Below are 16,899 nucleotides of genomic sequence, written 5' to 3'. Positions count from 1 at the left end.
TAACAAACATATTCACAATAACAAATCATAAACAGTACTCATATATGTAGCTACAATACACTAGCTAACTCTATGCTACAAATTATAAATCAGTGCTATGTTTCCATTGCTCTTTGTTGCTATTTGCTACAAGTACATAATTTAGACATAGCAATGTTCTTATAATTAATCAAAAATGAGAAAAGCAGCATCATTATTCAGAAAAGCACAAAAAGAATCAATCACAACCATGACAACTTGGTTCATTACCTCAGTTGCACATCCTATGAATCTCCTGCCAGTGTCAGTGCCTTCAAATGCCACAAATTTGCCAGCCCTCTCCCTGTGCAGGATGCACCTACGGTTAGATTCAGTCACAAGCCCAGAAAAGCTTGGATCTATCACAGTATCTGGAGTTTGCTGCAGGAGGAAACACATATATGTCAGCTACAACTCGCATACATGAACTTAAATGGAGAAATCCCTATCCTTCTTCAAACCCTAACCCTAGCAGAGGAGAGGAGAGGAGAGATTGAGCTGACTTACAAAATACTCCATATTCATGCTACTGAACTCACTCATGTACTCGTCATCATCGTCAGAGGTCTCGTTGCTGTTGGGCCACGACGGCATGGTCGTGGCGTCGCCGGAGTGCGAGAAGAAGAAGAGCAGTGGAGAGCAGAGGAGAAGAGTGAGTCGGGGGAGAATGAGGTGGTGAGGACGAGGAGCGAGCCGGTCGGCCAGGTTATGCCTAGTCCGACCGGGCCCGACCGACACGCGCGGCTAACGGGCGGCAGGCGAGCGCCGTTAGCCGTTAGCGCGGCCTCCGTCCTGACCGGTGGGCCGGGTCTGTCAGAAAGTCGTTTACAACGCTTCAATCAGTCATCAACACGATGTGGTAGTTTTTTGTCACGAAATCAACGCTAAACTGAAGTTTTTGGTCAATTTTCAAAATGTGATAGTTCTGTGGGACGCTTACGTGAAATGTGGTAGTTTTTTGTCAATTACTCTCGGTTATTGTGGCCTGTGTGGACGGGACCATGGTCCATGGACACGAATCAAGGCCTCTGTGCGAGTTGTGAAAAACTTTTATTGCCCGAATTTAAACACACCCACCACCACCCTACGCTGTTCGGCAGAGACCCAACGGCATCGCAGGACCAGCTAGGGGAGGATGAAACCAAAGCAGAGTCTCTTATTTTCATTATTGATGAAAAATATACCCAGCATCACATCAACCAGCAGGTGATGTGCAAAAGTTGCACGGAGGCGCAAGCAAAATGCTTCAGCGAACAAGAATGTAGCAGCACTAGTTCAGTTTCAGACAGCTTCAGACACTGCTGCAGCAAGAGGTGGCTCGGGCCGGACTGGCCAAACACTGGACCCTCTCGTACTGCCGATCATGAGGAAGCAGTCGCACTTGCCGGGCTCTCTACCGCGTCTTCCTCCAGGTGGATCAGCTTCCCACTGATTTTCCTGGCACAGTCGCAATCATTCATCATGTTCATGTTAGCTCCTCTGATAGATATATCTGCTGAAAGCGCTAACAGGAAAATGTAATGCAGGAGTATGTACCTCTGATGGTGTGGTTTCTCATCGGACAAAACTTTCATCAATCTCTCCTCGAAAGGCGTGGCATGCCAGTTCACCCTCTGGTCCTGAGAACATCCAATCACGTACAACGGCTCGTAAGTTACATACAGATAACCGTGAAAGCGAGGAAGATTAGAGGGAAAATGCGCACCTCTTTGTACTTGGTGGTGGTGTTGGGGATCCCGTTGCCGTCCCAGGCCTTGGGCAGCATCGGGGTAGGGTTGTTCTCGTTGTCCCAGTTCAGCCCAGAGGCCACAAAGACGGGCACGTCGCTGAGATCGACGCTCCCGAAGCCCAGCTGCCGTCCAGTCTGGCCCTCACCCTCACCATCCGCACACGTAGTCTTGAGCCAGCAGGACAGGCTGGCCACGCCATGCTTCCCGTTCTCCGAGCTCTTGCTCAGCAGCTCTCCGACGCCGCCGCCGCCCACAAGCTGCTGCTGGTTGACGTTCTCATCCTCTGGACACGCCACTTCTTCGGCGTGCTGCTCTTTCCAGCCGCCATGGAACAGAAATGGCGCAGACTCTGATGATAGCGCTGCGTCTGCATTCACTGAGCCTGGAAGGGTTTGCTGATGGGGCTTCTCGTTCTCGGTGGAATCTGCAGACAGGTACCTTCTTTTGGGAGGGTGAGAGGCGACCACGGGGGAGGAGGACTCGTCTCTCAGCTCCGTCCACTGCAGCTTGTTCTCGATGGGTCGCAGGACGGGGTACAGGAACTGCTTGCTGGCCCTCCCGCGCTTCCCGGGCTTGAAGTTCCCCTGGTGTGTGGTGAATCCAGGGGTCTGGATGTCGTCCCTCAGAACCAGAGGGGTGGGGAAAGGCGAGTCGCTAGGATCAGGATTCTGGTTCCTGATGATCTGGCCTGAGGACCTTTCCTGCGACGATGATCTCGCTGCTGATTCAACCTCAGTGACATGGTCGTCAGTGCCTTCGTCGGTGTCCAGATCATGCTTCACAGCACCATCGTGCCCGTCGGAGTTGAACCTGTTTTATTGGAAAGAAACAGCAAAATTGGTTTTCAGACCAGCTAACAGTAGTCGTCACCTTACTACTGTAGTTTACAGGATCACAACATTCATGATGATCTTGTTCAAAAAATAATAATCATGGAGATAGATGGTACAGTAGTTCTTTACCCCTCAGACAAGTAATCCTTAATTTCAGACACCAGGGCCTCTTTAGTCTCCTGTGCATTGTTGGACGTCTCATTGCACTGGGTGTAAGAAAAAAGATGTCAGACGGTGATTTTTATGAAAAGAAGATCACAAAGACAAACTCAATACGACGACACCTCGTTAATTTCTCGCTCTTCGACTTGGTTTGATGCTTTCAGAATTTCGGGAGGGGTTTCTGATATTGCGCCACAAGATTTAAGATAATTTGCCTGGTATAATAGTGGAATTCCATGAAAACATCGTCAGAATTTGTTACTAGTATAATTTAGAGTGCCAAGATTTAAAAGATAACACGGAATTGCAACAGTGAAGTGTAACAATATCTATCAGTATGCAGTGCAGAGATAAATGTAGAAATATCAAGCAAATGAGCATTACAGAACTTTTTCATTGTAATTGGTTGGTGCTAACTATGCCAAAATCTGCTAACCAGTAAGACTTGGACTATATCTGAAGATTATAATCCTAACTATTGAACTGCATAGACCTGAAATTTGAGAACCAGTTAGACTTGGCCTATATCTGAAGATTGTAATCATAATTATTGAATTGCATGGACCTAACCACCTCTCCGAAGTTTAAGGCTTTAAGCTGATGGAGAAAGGCAGATAATATATTTCACCACTTCCTCTCACGTCTAGGCTGTTCTCATCCTTGGACTTGAGATCGACGTAGGTTACAACTATTCAGAAAGTGCGTTGGCAGGGTGTTGAAAATTTGAAATGTTGACCTGTTGGCCATGATATCGTATTAAGTTGCATGCACATAACAACCTTGCCCAAATGCATATGTGGAAAAGATGGACAATATATTTCAACAATAACTAACCATTATAATATTCTAAACTACATAAACAATGCATACGAAAAACCTTTATGAGGTTATACATTGTATAGCATGGTCCTTGATATAATTCTCCAAAGACAAAAGGTTGAAGTGGAATTGAAAAAGAGCAAGATTTAATCTTGACAGTGCACACAGACTTCAGCAAAGCCTTAGCCTGATGGGGAAAGGCAAGCAATACATTTGAACACTAATTGATAACTCTATTATTCAGAACTACCTATGCGACATATACAACAAAATCTTTAGAAGGTTGTGCATTTTACAGCATGATCTTTCCATATATTTTTGCAAAGTCTAAAAGTTCAGATGGGATCTAAAAAGTCAATATTTAATTTTGAAATCAGCGCACATTGACTTCAGCAAATGTGATAACTAGCATCTGCTAGACTTGCAGTGTACTTATCGTGGAAATTTTTATGGCACGCCCACTGAAAATGGTCTAAGCAAGGGTTTCCAATCCGCAAATCGTGTCCTATTCGGCCAACAACTAGATGTGTCTCCACAAGCAAAAAGGTTAAAAGGTATTTAAAAGGTAGATGGTATTTTTGTTGCCACAGGTGCATACTTTACACATTCCACTGAACATTAAACAGTGCGGAGCATAGTAGTTAGCCCAAATGACAAAACTAACACCAACTGAACATGGCATATTCAGGAGATGAATTTTAGATTTAAAATTTAAAAACAAAAAAGCCAACCGCCATACATTCCCGAAACCAAAGAATGCATGGAAGGAGAACGTTACGACATTTTGCTGCTAGGGCAGCAGCACAATTTCCATTCTGGTAAAATGCAGTGCAGACTTAACAGCCAACCCTAGGTACTAAGAAGGCCCCTTGGCAATTGCAGAACGACCTTCTAACTATAAAGTTCATCGATTTCCATTCTAGTAAAGTGCAGTGCAGACTTAACAGCCAATCCTAGGTACTAAGAAGGCCCCCTTGGCAATTGCAGAACAACTTTCTAACTACAAAGTTTGTCTAGACATAGCAGATTAGCAGGTACAGACTTGACAGTCTATCCATGAAGGCCACATCGACAGTGCAGACGTGTCAAAGTCAAAATGTAAGCATCAACCAATTCATTTTTTTCCCTGCCACCCACCGGCAACACGGCCTGAATACCGACGGAGCTGCGCACAGTTAAAAAAACACAGAAACAGGAAAGCGCTTTGCAGCCGATCTCGGTACCTCTCGCCTGAGGTCGTCGTCGACCCCTCCGTCGTTCCCGAGACCCTCCTTCGGAGTCCGGCTCTCCTCAAGCTCTGAAAACAAAACAACACGCAATCAGCAGTCCTTCACCATCATCAGCAGATCGAATCGGATCCGATCGGCGCAACGGGAGATTCAGAAACTCACTCGCCGTGCCGTCGTCGTGGTGGTCGTCCAGGAAGGCGTCCCCGAGCCGGGTCTTGCGCACGAGCGGATCCTGCAGGGGAGAAACACCCGGAGAAACAGATCATCGGCACGCGGATCGGAGACGAGGGGTCCAGGGAAGACGAGATCGCAGGGGGTGGGGGTGAGCGTACGTGGAGGGCCCGGCTGGCCGGGTCGGGGCGGCCGCGGAAGCACGAGAGAAAGCAGCCCATGGCGGCGTCGAGAGAATCCTGCGGCGAGCTCGCTCAGTCGTCGCCGCCGCGGTCGAGGGTTTGGGGATTGGTGCGGCGGGATCCCGGGGAGTGATTGTCGGAAATGGAAGGTCGGAGCAGGGGGGAGAAGAAGAGGCGGAGGTGAAGGGGGGACGAGATTTGAAATGAAAATTCGAAACGGAGGCACGGACACCGCAGAGGGGGCAGAGGGGGGACGGGAGGATTTGTTTTTTCGCCTAGCGTGGTGGGCCTTTTTGTGCCGTTAGGTGGAAATGGGTTGGGCGTAGATGGGCCGGACGTAGAGACGAATGTGCCGTGCGGTGGAAACACTGGATGGACGAAGCATTGGTTATTTGTCCCACCTCGCTTGCTTAGTGGAGTTGAGCTCGAGCTGATCGCTACTTATAGGGTGTCAGCCGCAGTGATAGAGCCCAGGCAGCTGCGTGGTGAGCATAAAGCGGACTATTCTTTCGCCTTTTACTAAAGAATACCGTGTGCGCACCATATCAAGCAGCATACACCTATTTCTGAAGGGTTCTTTTCTCTTGATGAGGAGGGTCCCACAATTCAGTCTACAAAATTTGTTCACACATTGATCAACTTACTTTCAAAGCCTAGGCAAGGTCTATACCAATTCATCAGCCATTTGACATGAAGCAATCATTCTTAGTTTCACATGCCTAAGATTTTTTTTATTAAAAAATGAATAGATGCATGCATCACATGCTTGTCACTAAAGCACGTCCAATCCCCTAAGAAAAAACTAAAGCACGTCCATGTTACGATTCATTTCAGAATTTAGAGAGGAGTGCGACAAAGATGGGGATGAATTTATAGAGGGGTGTAGCAAAGGTGGGAATTCAAGGATCATGAGTGAACGTTCTCTGGAAACGGCTTTTGTAGCGAATGCTCTGTGATGTGTCTGACCCGCGCACGAATCTCAGTGCGTGACAACGTGGGAATCCTCATGGAACATCGTTCGCTTCATTCACCCCTTGAAACGGTTGAAATCTTGAACGAGTGACATTCTTTATATAGAGCATGGCAATTACTGTGCGTAGCATGGCGGTTTCGTCTCATGTAACGTGGCAGTTTTTCTGAAATATGCGTGGCAACTTTCTTAACCGTTGGATGGCGTTTATATTTGTTGTAGCATGCCAATCCTATTCTGTGAGCATGACAATCGCTAACTAGTTAGACAATTTTTTATCATATAGTGCAGCGATTCTCTCTGATGCAACATTTACCGTGTTCTAATATCACTAGTAGAAAATAGGACTTTGGTTGGGGCCTGGCCAGCCCATTAGTCCCGGTTCAGTCACGAACCGGGACCCATGGGGGCATACGTCCCAGTTCGTGCGCTCAGGGGGTCGGCCAGGCCTTGGGAGGCATTTGTCCCGGTTCGTGTGGACCCATTTGTCCTAGTTCTAGGCATGAACCGCGATCAATGGTCCTCGCTCCTGGCCCACATCCATTGGTTCCGATTCGTGCCTAGAACCGGAACAGAAGGGGGGCCTTTAGTCCCGGTTCCAGCCACAAACCGGGACCAATGAGGTGGCTATATATACCCCTTCACCGCGGCAGAGCACTCCACAGTGCTTTGTTTTTTCTGGCCGGCGAGGGTAGAGCTTTGTGGTGCTCTAGCTCACCTCCAAAGCACATGCGGTGTTCGATGAAATGTCCGAGCCACACTAGTTAAGCTTTATCCTCTCGAAGCTCGACCTCCAAACTCCATTTTCCCCGAGATTTGTCTAGGTTTAGCGGTCCGTCACGTCCTGTCCTCGTCTTCACCGTCGTCGATCTGGTCGCCGGCACCATCGTGGTGAGCCTCTTGTTCTTATCTTATTTCTGGAAAAGAAATCTTACTTTATATAGATACTTGTCTAATTTTCTTACTTCTATTATTGCTTGTTATTATATAGTGCGATGGTTTTGGTATCCGCCCCCGTCGGCCCTCGTCCTGGCTATGATTCGGATGTGGTATATATATTATCTTTTATAACTATTTGGTTCATTTATTGTTTATGACAATTATGCCGACTAATGTGACATAGATTTTATTTATCTAGGAGGTATGTGAACCGGAAATTCCAACCGACCCTATTGTCGAGAGGTTAAATTTAGTTGAAGAAGAAAACAATTACTTGAAGGGAAAAAATTAAAAAAATTGAGGAGGAGAAGATGATATTGAAGTTGCATGTTGCGGATGTCGTCGATGATCACAAGATCAAGATGGATGCAATGCGGTTGAAGATTAGAAAGATTAGAAAATATGCCATTCATATCAAGGCTTGGTATCATTATGCCGTAGGATCAATTGTTACCCTGGTTGTGATTATGATCGCATTTGTTGTTGCATTGAAAGGTTTTACATAGTTTCAATGTATGGTTTAATTAGATGCTCTGGAGAGCTATATGTTGTTCAATGAGAACTATGCATGTACTTTGGTTTTAATGTGATGATGAACTTTTATTAATTTGGTCAATTATCTATCCATGTGAACTGTAATGGTTTTTGACACACATAATTATATATAATGCACACAGATGAACCGGCAATGGATGTACGGTGACAGACACACCTCCGAGTACATTAAGGGCCTGCATAATTTTCTCGAAGTGGCTGAGGCAAACAAGCAGAATGGTTTTATGTGTTGTCCATGCTCTATATGTGGGAATACGGAGTCTTACTCTGACCGGAAAATCCTTCACACCCACCTGCTTTATAAGGGTTTCATGCCACACTATAATGTTTGGACCAAGCACGGAGAATTAGAGGTTATGATGGAAGACAGCGAAGAAGAAGAGGACTATGACAACTATGTGCCTCCTGAATACGGTGATGCTGCAACGGGGGAAGCTATTGAAGATCAAGAGGAACCAGACGATGTGCCCGATGATGATGATCTCCGCCGGGTCATTGTTGATGCACGGACATAGTGCGAAAGTCAAAAGGAGAAGTTGAAATTCGATCGCATGTTAGAGGATCACAAAAAAGGGTTGTACCCCAATTGCGAAGATAGCAACACAAAGCTCGGTACCGTACTGGAATTGCTGCAGTGGAAGGCAGAGAATGCTGTGCCTGACAAAGGATTTGAGAAGCTACTGAAAATATTGAAGAAGAAGCTTCCAAAGGATAATGATGTCTACTACACAACCTTCTTCTTGTAGACGTTGTTGGGCCTCCAAGTGCAGAGGTTTGTAGGATAGTAGCAAATTTCCCTCAAGTGGATGACCTAAGGTTTATCAATCCGTAGGAGGCGTAGGATGAAGATGGTCTCTCTCAAGCAACCCTGCAACCAAATAACAAAGAGTCTCTTGTGTCCCCAACACACTCAATACAATGGTAAATTGTATAGGTGCACTAGTTCGGCGAAGAGATGGTGATACAAGTGGTATATGGATGGTAGATAAAGGTTTTTGTATGCTGAAAATATAAAAATAGTAAGGTAACTAATGATAGAAGTGAGCGTAAATGGTATTGCAATGCTAGGAAATAAGGCCTAGGGTTCATACTTTCACTAGTGCAAGTTTTGTCAACAATAATAACATAGTTGGATCATATAACTATCTCTCAACATGCAACAAAGAGTCACTCCAAAGTCACTAATATCGAAGAACAAATGAAGAGATTATGGTAGGGTACGAAACCACCTCAAAGTTATTCTTTCCAATCAATCCGTTGGGCTATTCCTATAAGTGTCACAAACAGCCCTAGAGTTTGTACTAGAATAACACCTTAAGGCACAAATCAACCAAAACCCTAATGTCACCTAGATACTCCAATGTCACCTTAAGTATCCGTGGGTATGATTATACGATATGCATCACACAATCTCAGATTCATCTATTCAACCAACACATAGAACCTCAAAGAGTGCCCTAAAGTTTCTACCGGAGAGTCAAGACGAAAACGTGTGCCAACCCCTATGCATAGATTCTTAAGGTCACGGAACCCGCAAGTTGATCACCAAAACATACATCAAGTGGATCATAGAATACCCTATTGTCACCACAGGTATCCCACGCAAGACATACATCAAGTGTTCTCAAATCCTTAAAGACTCAATCCGATAAGATAACTTCAAAGGGAAAAACTCAATCCATTACAAGAGAGTAGAGGGGGAGAAACATTATAAGATCCAACTATAATAGCAAAGCTCGCGATACATCAAGATCGTGCCACCTCAAGAACACGAGAGAGAGAGAGAGATCAAACACATAGCTACTGGTACATACCCTCATCCCCGAGGGATAACTACTCCCTCCTCGTCATGGAGAGCACCGGGATGATGAAGATGGCCACCGGAGAGGGATTCCCCCTCCGGCAGGGTGCCGGAACGGGTCTAGATTGGTTTTCGGTGGCTACGGAGGCTTCTGGCGGCGGAACTCCCGATCTATTGTCGTCTTCGAAGTTTTTAGGGTATATGGGTATATATGGGAGGAACAAGTACGTCGGTGGACCTCCGGGCTGTCCACGAGGCAGGGGGCGCGCCCCCACCCTCGTGGGCAGCCCGGGACTCTCCTGGTCCAACTCTGATACTCCGTGGGCTTCTTCTGGTCCAAAAATAAGTTCCGTGAAGTTTCAGGTCAATTGGACTCCGTTTGATTTTCCTTTTCTGCGATACTCTAAAACAAGGGAAAAAACAAAAACTGGCACTGGGCTCTAGGTTAATAGATTAGTCCCAAAGATCATATAAAATAGCATATAAATGCATATAAAACATCCAAGGTTGAAAATATAATAGCATGGAACAATCAAAAATTATAGATACATTGGAGACGTATCAGCATCCCCAAGCTTAATTCCTGCTCGTCCTCAAGTAGGTAAATGATAAAAACAGAATTTTTGATGTGGAATGCTACCTAACATAATTTCAATGTAATTCTTCTTAATTGTGATATGAATATTCAGATCCGAAAGATTCAAGATAAAAGTTCAATATTGACATAAAAATAATAATACTTCAAGCATACTAACTAAGCAATTATGTCCTCTCAAAATAACATGGCCAAAGAAAGTTCATCCCTACAAAATCATATAGTTTAGTCATGCTCCATTTTCGTTACGCAAGAATGCTCTCATCATGCACAACCCCGATGACAAGCCAAGCAATTGTTTCATACTTTAGTAATCTCAAACCTTTTCAACTTTCACGCAATACATGAGCGCGAGCCATGGATATAGCACTATGGGTGGAATAGAATATAATGATGGGGGTTATGTGGGGAAGACAAAAAGGGAGAAAGTCTCACATCAACGAGGCTAATCAATGAGCTATGGAGATGCCCATCGATTGATGTTAATGCAAGGAGTAGGGATTGCCATGCAACGAATGCACTAGAGCTATAAATATATGAAAGCTCAACAAAAGAAACTAAGTGGGTGTGCATTCAACTTACTTGCTCACAAAGACCTAGGGTACTTGAGGAAGCCCATTGTTGGAATACACAAGCCAAGTTCTATAATGAAAAATTCCCACTAGTATATGAAAGTGATAACTCAAGAGACTCTCTATCATGAAGATTGTGGTGCTACTTTGAAGCACAAGTGTGGTAAAAGGATAGTTACATTGTCCATTCTCTCTTTTTCTCTCATATTTTTTTTGTTTTTTGTTTTTTTGGACCTTCTTTTTTTTGGCCTTTTTTCCGTCCGGAGTCTCATCCCGACTTGTGGGGGAATCATAGTCTCCATCACCCTTTCCTCACTGGGACAATGCTCTAATAATGATGATCATCACACATTTGTTTACTTACAACTCAAGAATTACAACTCGATACTTAGAACAAGATATGACTCTATATGAATGCCTCCGGCGGTGTATCGGGATTGCGATGAATCAAGTGTGACATGTATGAAAAATTATGAGTGGCTTTGCCACAAATACTATGTCAACTACATGATCATGCAAAGCAATATGACAATGATGATGCGTGTCATAATAAACGGAACGGTGAAAAGTTGCATGGCAATATATCTCGGAATGGCTATGAAAATGCCATAATAGGTAGGTATGGTGGCTGTTTTGAGGAAGATATAAGGAGGTTTATGTGTGAAAGAGCATATCATATCACGGGGTTTGGATGCACCGGCGAAGTTTGCACCAACTCTCAATGTGAGAAAGGGCAATGCACGGTACTGAAGAGGCTAGCAATGATGGAAGGGTAAGAGTGCGTATAATCCATGGACTCAACATTAGTCATAAAGAACTCACATACTTATTGCAAAAATATACAAGTCATCAAAAACCAAGCACTACGCGCATGCTCCTAGGGGGATAGATTGGTAGGAAAAGACCATCGCTCGTCCCCGACCGCCACTCATAAGAAAGACAATCAAATAACACCTCATGTTTTAAATTTGTTACACAACATTTACCATACGTGCATGCTATGGGACTTGCAGACTTCAACACAAGTATTTCTCAAATTCACAACTACCCAACTAGCACAACTTTGATATCACTATATCCATATCTCAAAATAATCATCAAGTATCAAACTTCTCTTAGTATTCAATGCACTCATAAGAAAGTTTTTTTACTAATCTTGAATACCTAGCATATTAGGATTATTTAAGAAAATTACCATGCTGTTTAAGACTCTCAAAATAATCTAAGTGAAGCATGAGAGAATAATAGTTTCTATAAAACAAAACCACATTGTGCTCTAAAAAGATATAAGTGAAGTACTAGAGCAAATGACAAACTACTCCCGAAAGATATAAGTGAAGATCAATGAGTAGTTGAATAATTATGCAACTATGTGAAGACTCTCTAACATTTAAGAATTTCAGATCTTGGTATTTTATTCAAACAGCAAGCAAAACTAAAAAAATAAAATGACGCTCCAAGAAAAACACATATCATGTGGCGAATAAAAATATAGCTCCAAGTAAAGTTACCGATGAACAAAGACGAAAGAGGGGATGCCTTCCGGGGCATCCCCAAGCTTAGGCTCTTGGTTGTCCTTGAATATTACCTTTGTCTGACTTGGGCATCCCCAAGCTTAGGCTCTTGGTTGTCCTTGAATATTACCTTGGTCTGACTTGGGCATCCCCAAGCTTAGGCTCTTGCCACCCCTTGTTCCATAATCCATCAAAACTTAACCCAAAACTTGAAAACTTCACAACACAAAACTTAAAGTAGAAAATCTCGTGAGCTCCGTTAGCTAAAGAAAATAAAACAACACTTCAAGATACTGTAATGAACTCATTATTTATTTATATTGATGCTAAACCTACTGTACTCCAACTTCTCTATGGTTTATAAACTATTTTACTAGCCATAGATTCATCAAAATAAGCAAACAACACACGAAAAACAGAATCTGTCAAAAACAGAACAGTCTATAGTAATCTGTAGCTAACGCAAGATCTGGATCCTCAAAAATTCTAAAATAAATTGCTGGACGTGAGGAATTTATCTATTAATCATCTGCAAAAAGAATTAACTAAATATCAATTTCCAAATAAAAATGGCAGCAATTCTCGTGAGCGCTAAAGTTTCTGTTTTTTACAGCAAGATTAAAAAGACTTTCCCCAAGTCTTCCCAATGGTTCTACTTGGCACAAACACTAATTAAACACAAAAAAACCACATCTAAAAAGAGGCTAGATGAATTATTTATTACTAAACAGGAGCAAAAAGCAAGGAACAAGAATAAAATTGGGTTGCCTCCCAACAAGCGATATCGTTTAACGCCCCTAGCTAGGCATGATGATTTCAATGAGGCTCACATAAAAGATAAGAATTGAAACATAAAGAGAGCATCATGAAGAATATGACTAGCACATTTAAGCCTAACCCACTTTCTATGCATAGGGATTTTGTGAGCAAACTTGTGGGAACAATAATCAACTAGCATAGGAAGGTAAAACAAGCATAACTTCAAAACTTTAAGCACATAGAAAGGAAACTTGATATTATTGCAATTCCTACAAGCATATGTTCCTCCCTCATAATAATTTTCAGTAGCATCATGAATGAATTCAACAATATAACCAGCACCTAAAGCATTCTTTTCATGATCTACAAGCATAGAAATTTTATTACTCTCCACACAAGCAAAATTTCTTCTCATGAATAATAGTGGGAGCAAACTCAACAAAATAATTATCATGTGAGGCATAATCCAACTGAAAACTAAAATCATGATGACAAGTTTCATGGTTATCATTATTCTTTATAGCATATAAGTCATCACAATAATCATCATAGATAGCAACTTTGTTCTCATAATCCATTGGAACCTCTTCCGAAGTAGTGGATTCATCACAAAATAAAGTCATGACCTCACCAAATCCACTTTAATAATTATCATAATAAGATTCAACATCCTCCAAAATAGTGGGATCATTACTTCCTAAAGTTGACACTCTTCCAAACCCACTTTCATCAATATAATCATCATAAGTAGGAGGCATGCTATCATCATTATAAATTTGCATATCAAAACTTGGGTGACAAAAAATATCATCTTCATCAAACATAGCTTCCCCAAGCTTGTGGCTTGCATATCATTAGCATCATGGATATTCAAGGAATTCATACTAAAAACATTGCAATCATGCTCATCATTCAAATATTTAGTGCCAAACATTCTAATGTATTCTTCTTCTAGCACTTGAGCACAATTATCTGAATCCTTATTTTCATGATAGATATTAAAAAGATGAAGCGTATGAGGTAAACCCAATTCCATTTTTTATAGTTTTCTTTTATAAACTAAACTAGTAATAAAACAAGAAACTAAAAGACTCGATTGCAAGATCTAAAGATATACCTTCAAGCGCTAACCTCCCCGGCAACGGCGCCAGAAAAGAGCTTGATATCTACTACACAACCTTCTTCTTATAGACGTTGTTGGGCCCCCAAGTGCAGAGGTTTGTAGGACAGTAGCCAATTTCCCTCAAGTGGATGACCTAAGATTTATCAATCCGTAGGAGGCGTAGGATGAAGATGGTCTCTCTCAAGCAACCCTGCAACCAAATAACAAAGAGTCTCTTGTGTCCCCAACACACCCAATACAATGGTAAATTGTATAGGTGCACTAGTTCGGCGAAGAGATGGTGATACAAGTGGTATATGGATGGTAGATAAAGGTTTTTGTATGCTGAAAATATAAAAATAGCAAGGTAACTAATGATAGAAGTGAGCGTAAATGGTATTGCAATGCTAGGAAATAAGGCCTAGGGTTCATACTTTCACTAGTGCAAGTTCCGTCAACAATAATAACATAGTTGGATCATATAACTATCTCTCAACATGCAACAAAGAGTCACTCCAAAGTCACTAATATCGAAGAACAAACGAAGAGATTATGGTAGGGTACGAAACCACCTCAAAGTTATTCTTTCCAATCAATCCGTTGGGCTATTCCTATAAGTGTCACAAACAGCCCTAGAGTTTGTACTAGAATAACACCTTAAGGCACAAATCAACCAAAACCCTAATGTCACCTAGATACTCCAATGTCACCTTAAGTATCCGTGGGTATGATTATACGATATGCATCACACAATCTCAGATTCATCTATTCAACCAACACATAGAACCTCAAAGAGTGCCCTAAAGTTTCTACCGGAGAGTCAAGACGAAAACGTGTGCCAACCCCTATGCATAGATTCCCAAGGTCACGGAACCCGCAAGTTGATCACCAAAACATACATCAAGTGGATCATAGAATACCCCATTGTCACCACAGGTATCCCACACAAGACATACATCAAGTGTTCTAAAATCCTTAAAGACTCAACCCGATAAGATAACTTCAAAGGGAAAAACTCAATCCATTACAAGAGAGTAGAGGGGGAGAAACATCATAAGATCCAACTATAATAGCAAAGCTCGCGATACATCAAGATTGTGCCACCTCAAGAACATGAGAGAGAGAGAGATCAAACACATAGCTACTGGTACATACCCTCAGCCCCGAGGGAGAACTACTCCCTCCTCGTCATGGAGAGCACCGGGATGATGAAGATGGCCACTGGAGAGGGATTCCCCCTCTGGCAGGGTGCCGGAACGGGTCTAGATTGGTTTTCGGTGGCTACGGAGGCTTCTGGTGGCGGAACTCCCGATCTATTGTCGTCTTCGAAGTTTTTAGGGTATATGGGTATATATGGGAGGAAGAAGTATGTTGGTGGACCTCCGGGCTGTCCACGAGGCAGGGGGCGCGCCCAGGGGGGTGGGCGTGCCACCCACCCTTGTGGGCAGCCCGGGACTCTCCTGGTCCAACTCCGATACTCCGTGGGCTTCTTCAGGTCCAAAAATAAGTTCCTTGAAGTTTCAGGTCAATTGGACTCTGTTTGATTTTCTTTTTTTGCGATACTCTAAAATAAGGAAAAAAAACAGAAACTAGCACTGGGCTCTAGGTTAATAGGTTAGTCCCCAAAATCATATAAAATAGCATATAAATGCATATAAAACATCCAAGGTTGATAATATAATAGCATGGAACAATCAAATATTATAGATACCTTGGAGACGTATCAGATAACGAATTACCCGACAGTACGTACGCAACAAAGAAGGTCGTATGCCCTCTAGGATTGGAGGTGCTGAAGATAAATGCATGCCCTAATGACCGCATCCTCTACCATGGTGCGTACGAGGATTTGAACACATGCCCGGTATGCGGTGCATTGCGGTATAAGATCAGACGAGATGACCTTGGTGATGTTGACGGCGAGCCCTCCAGGAAGAGGGTTCCTGCGAAGGTAATGTGGTATGATCCTATAATACCACAGTTGAAACATCTGTTCAGAAATGAAGAGCATGCCAAGTTGATGCGATGGCACAGAGAGGACCGTAAGAAAGACCGGAAGTTGAGAGCACCCGCTGACGGGTCGCAGTGAAGAAAAATCGAGAGAAAGTACTGGGTCGAGTTTGCAGGTGACCCATGATACGTCGCCAAGGTATCTACTTTTCCAAACACTTTTGCCCTTGTTTTGGACTCTAACTTGCATGATTTGAATGGAACTAACCCGGACTGACGTTGTTTTCAGCAGAATTGCCATGGTGTTATTTTTTGTGCAGAAATAAAAGTTCTCGGAATGACCTGAAAATCTACGGAGAATATTTTTGGAATATATAAAAAATACTAGCGAAAGAATCAAGGCCAGGGGGCCCACACCCTGTCCACGAGGGCGGGGGCGCGCCTACCCCCTGCCTCGTGGGCCCCCTGGTGCTCCACCGACCTCAACTCCAACTCTATATATTCATGTTCAGGGAGAAAAAAATCAGAGAGAAGGATTCATTGCGTTTTACGATACGGAGCCGCCGCCAAGCCCTAATCTCTCTCAGGAGGGCTGATCTGGAGTCCGTTCAGGGCTCCGGAGAGGGGAATCCATCGCCGTCGTCATCATCAACCTTCCTCCATCACCAATTTCATGATGTCACCACCGTGTGTGACTAATTCCATCGTAGGCTTGCTAGACGGTGATGGGTTGGATGAGATTTATCATGTAATCGAGTTAGTTTTGTTAGGGTTTGATCCCTAGTATCCATTATGTTCTGAGATTGATGTTGCTATGACTTTTCTATGCTTAATGCTTGTCACTAGGGCCCGAGTGCCACGATTTCAGATCTGAACCTATTATGTTTTCATGAATATATGTGAGTTCTTGATCCTATCTTGCAAGTCTATAGTTGATACGTCTCCAACGCATCTATAATTTTTGATTGCTCCATGCTATATTATCTACTGTTTTGGAT

General features: G+C 43.2%; 1 protein-coding gene and 1 non-coding gene across 2 annotated transcripts; one reads left to right on the top strand and one right to left on the bottom strand.

Moving 5' to 3' along the window:
• Positions 1-1,154: 1,154 nt before the first annotated feature.
• Positions 1,155-5,544, bottom strand: LOC125516179 (protein JASON). Its single transcript, XM_048681663.2, has 8 exons — positions 5,124-5,544; positions 4,954-5,023; positions 4,786-4,859; positions 2,866-2,958; positions 2,711-2,787; positions 1,724-2,558; positions 1,555-1,637; positions 1,155-1,455 (listed from the first exon to the last, which is right to left on the bottom strand). The coding sequence occupies exons 1-8, from the start codon at positions 5,181-5,183 to the stop codon at positions 1,380-1,382; spliced, it is 1,368 nt and encodes a 455-aa protein (XP_048537620.2). The 5' UTR covers positions 5,184-5,544; the 3' UTR covers positions 1,155-1,379.
• Positions 5,545-5,620: 76 nt separating this feature from the next.
• On the top strand, positions 5,621-5,740 carry LOC125517690 (U5 spliceosomal RNA). Its single transcript, XR_007287738.2, has one exon. It is a non-coding gene; the product is annotated as a U5 spliceosomal RNA (small nuclear RNA).
• The last annotated feature ends 11,159 nt before the right edge of the window (positions 5,741-16,899 follow it).

This window comes from Triticum urartu, chromosome 6A, assembly GCF_056163025.1.
Source record: "Triticum urartu cultivar PI428250 chromosome 6A, HENAU_Tu73, whole genome shotgun sequence".
In the NCBI taxonomy this organism is placed as follows: domain Eukaryota; kingdom Viridiplantae; phylum Streptophyta; class Magnoliopsida; order Poales; family Poaceae; genus Triticum; species Triticum urartu.
The sequence above is the reverse complement of the archived record's forward strand: the minus strand, read 5'-3'. Positions and strand labels throughout refer to the sequence as shown.

Bases quoted from the DNA above. Each gene is read 5' to 3' on its own strand.
- LOC125516179 (XM_048681663.2), bottom strand. From the start codon at position 5,183: ATGGGCTGCTTTCTCTCGTGCTTCCGCGGCCGCCCCGACCCGGCCAGC. The intron at 2,959-4,785 runs GTACCGAGATCG...CTATTATACCAG, and splicing joins ACGACGACCTCAGGCGAGAG to GCAAATTATCTTAAATCTTG. The intron at 2,788-2,865 runs GTGTCGTCGTAT...TCTTACACCCAG, and splicing joins AAGAGCGAGAAATTAACGAG to TGCAATGAGACGTCCAACAA.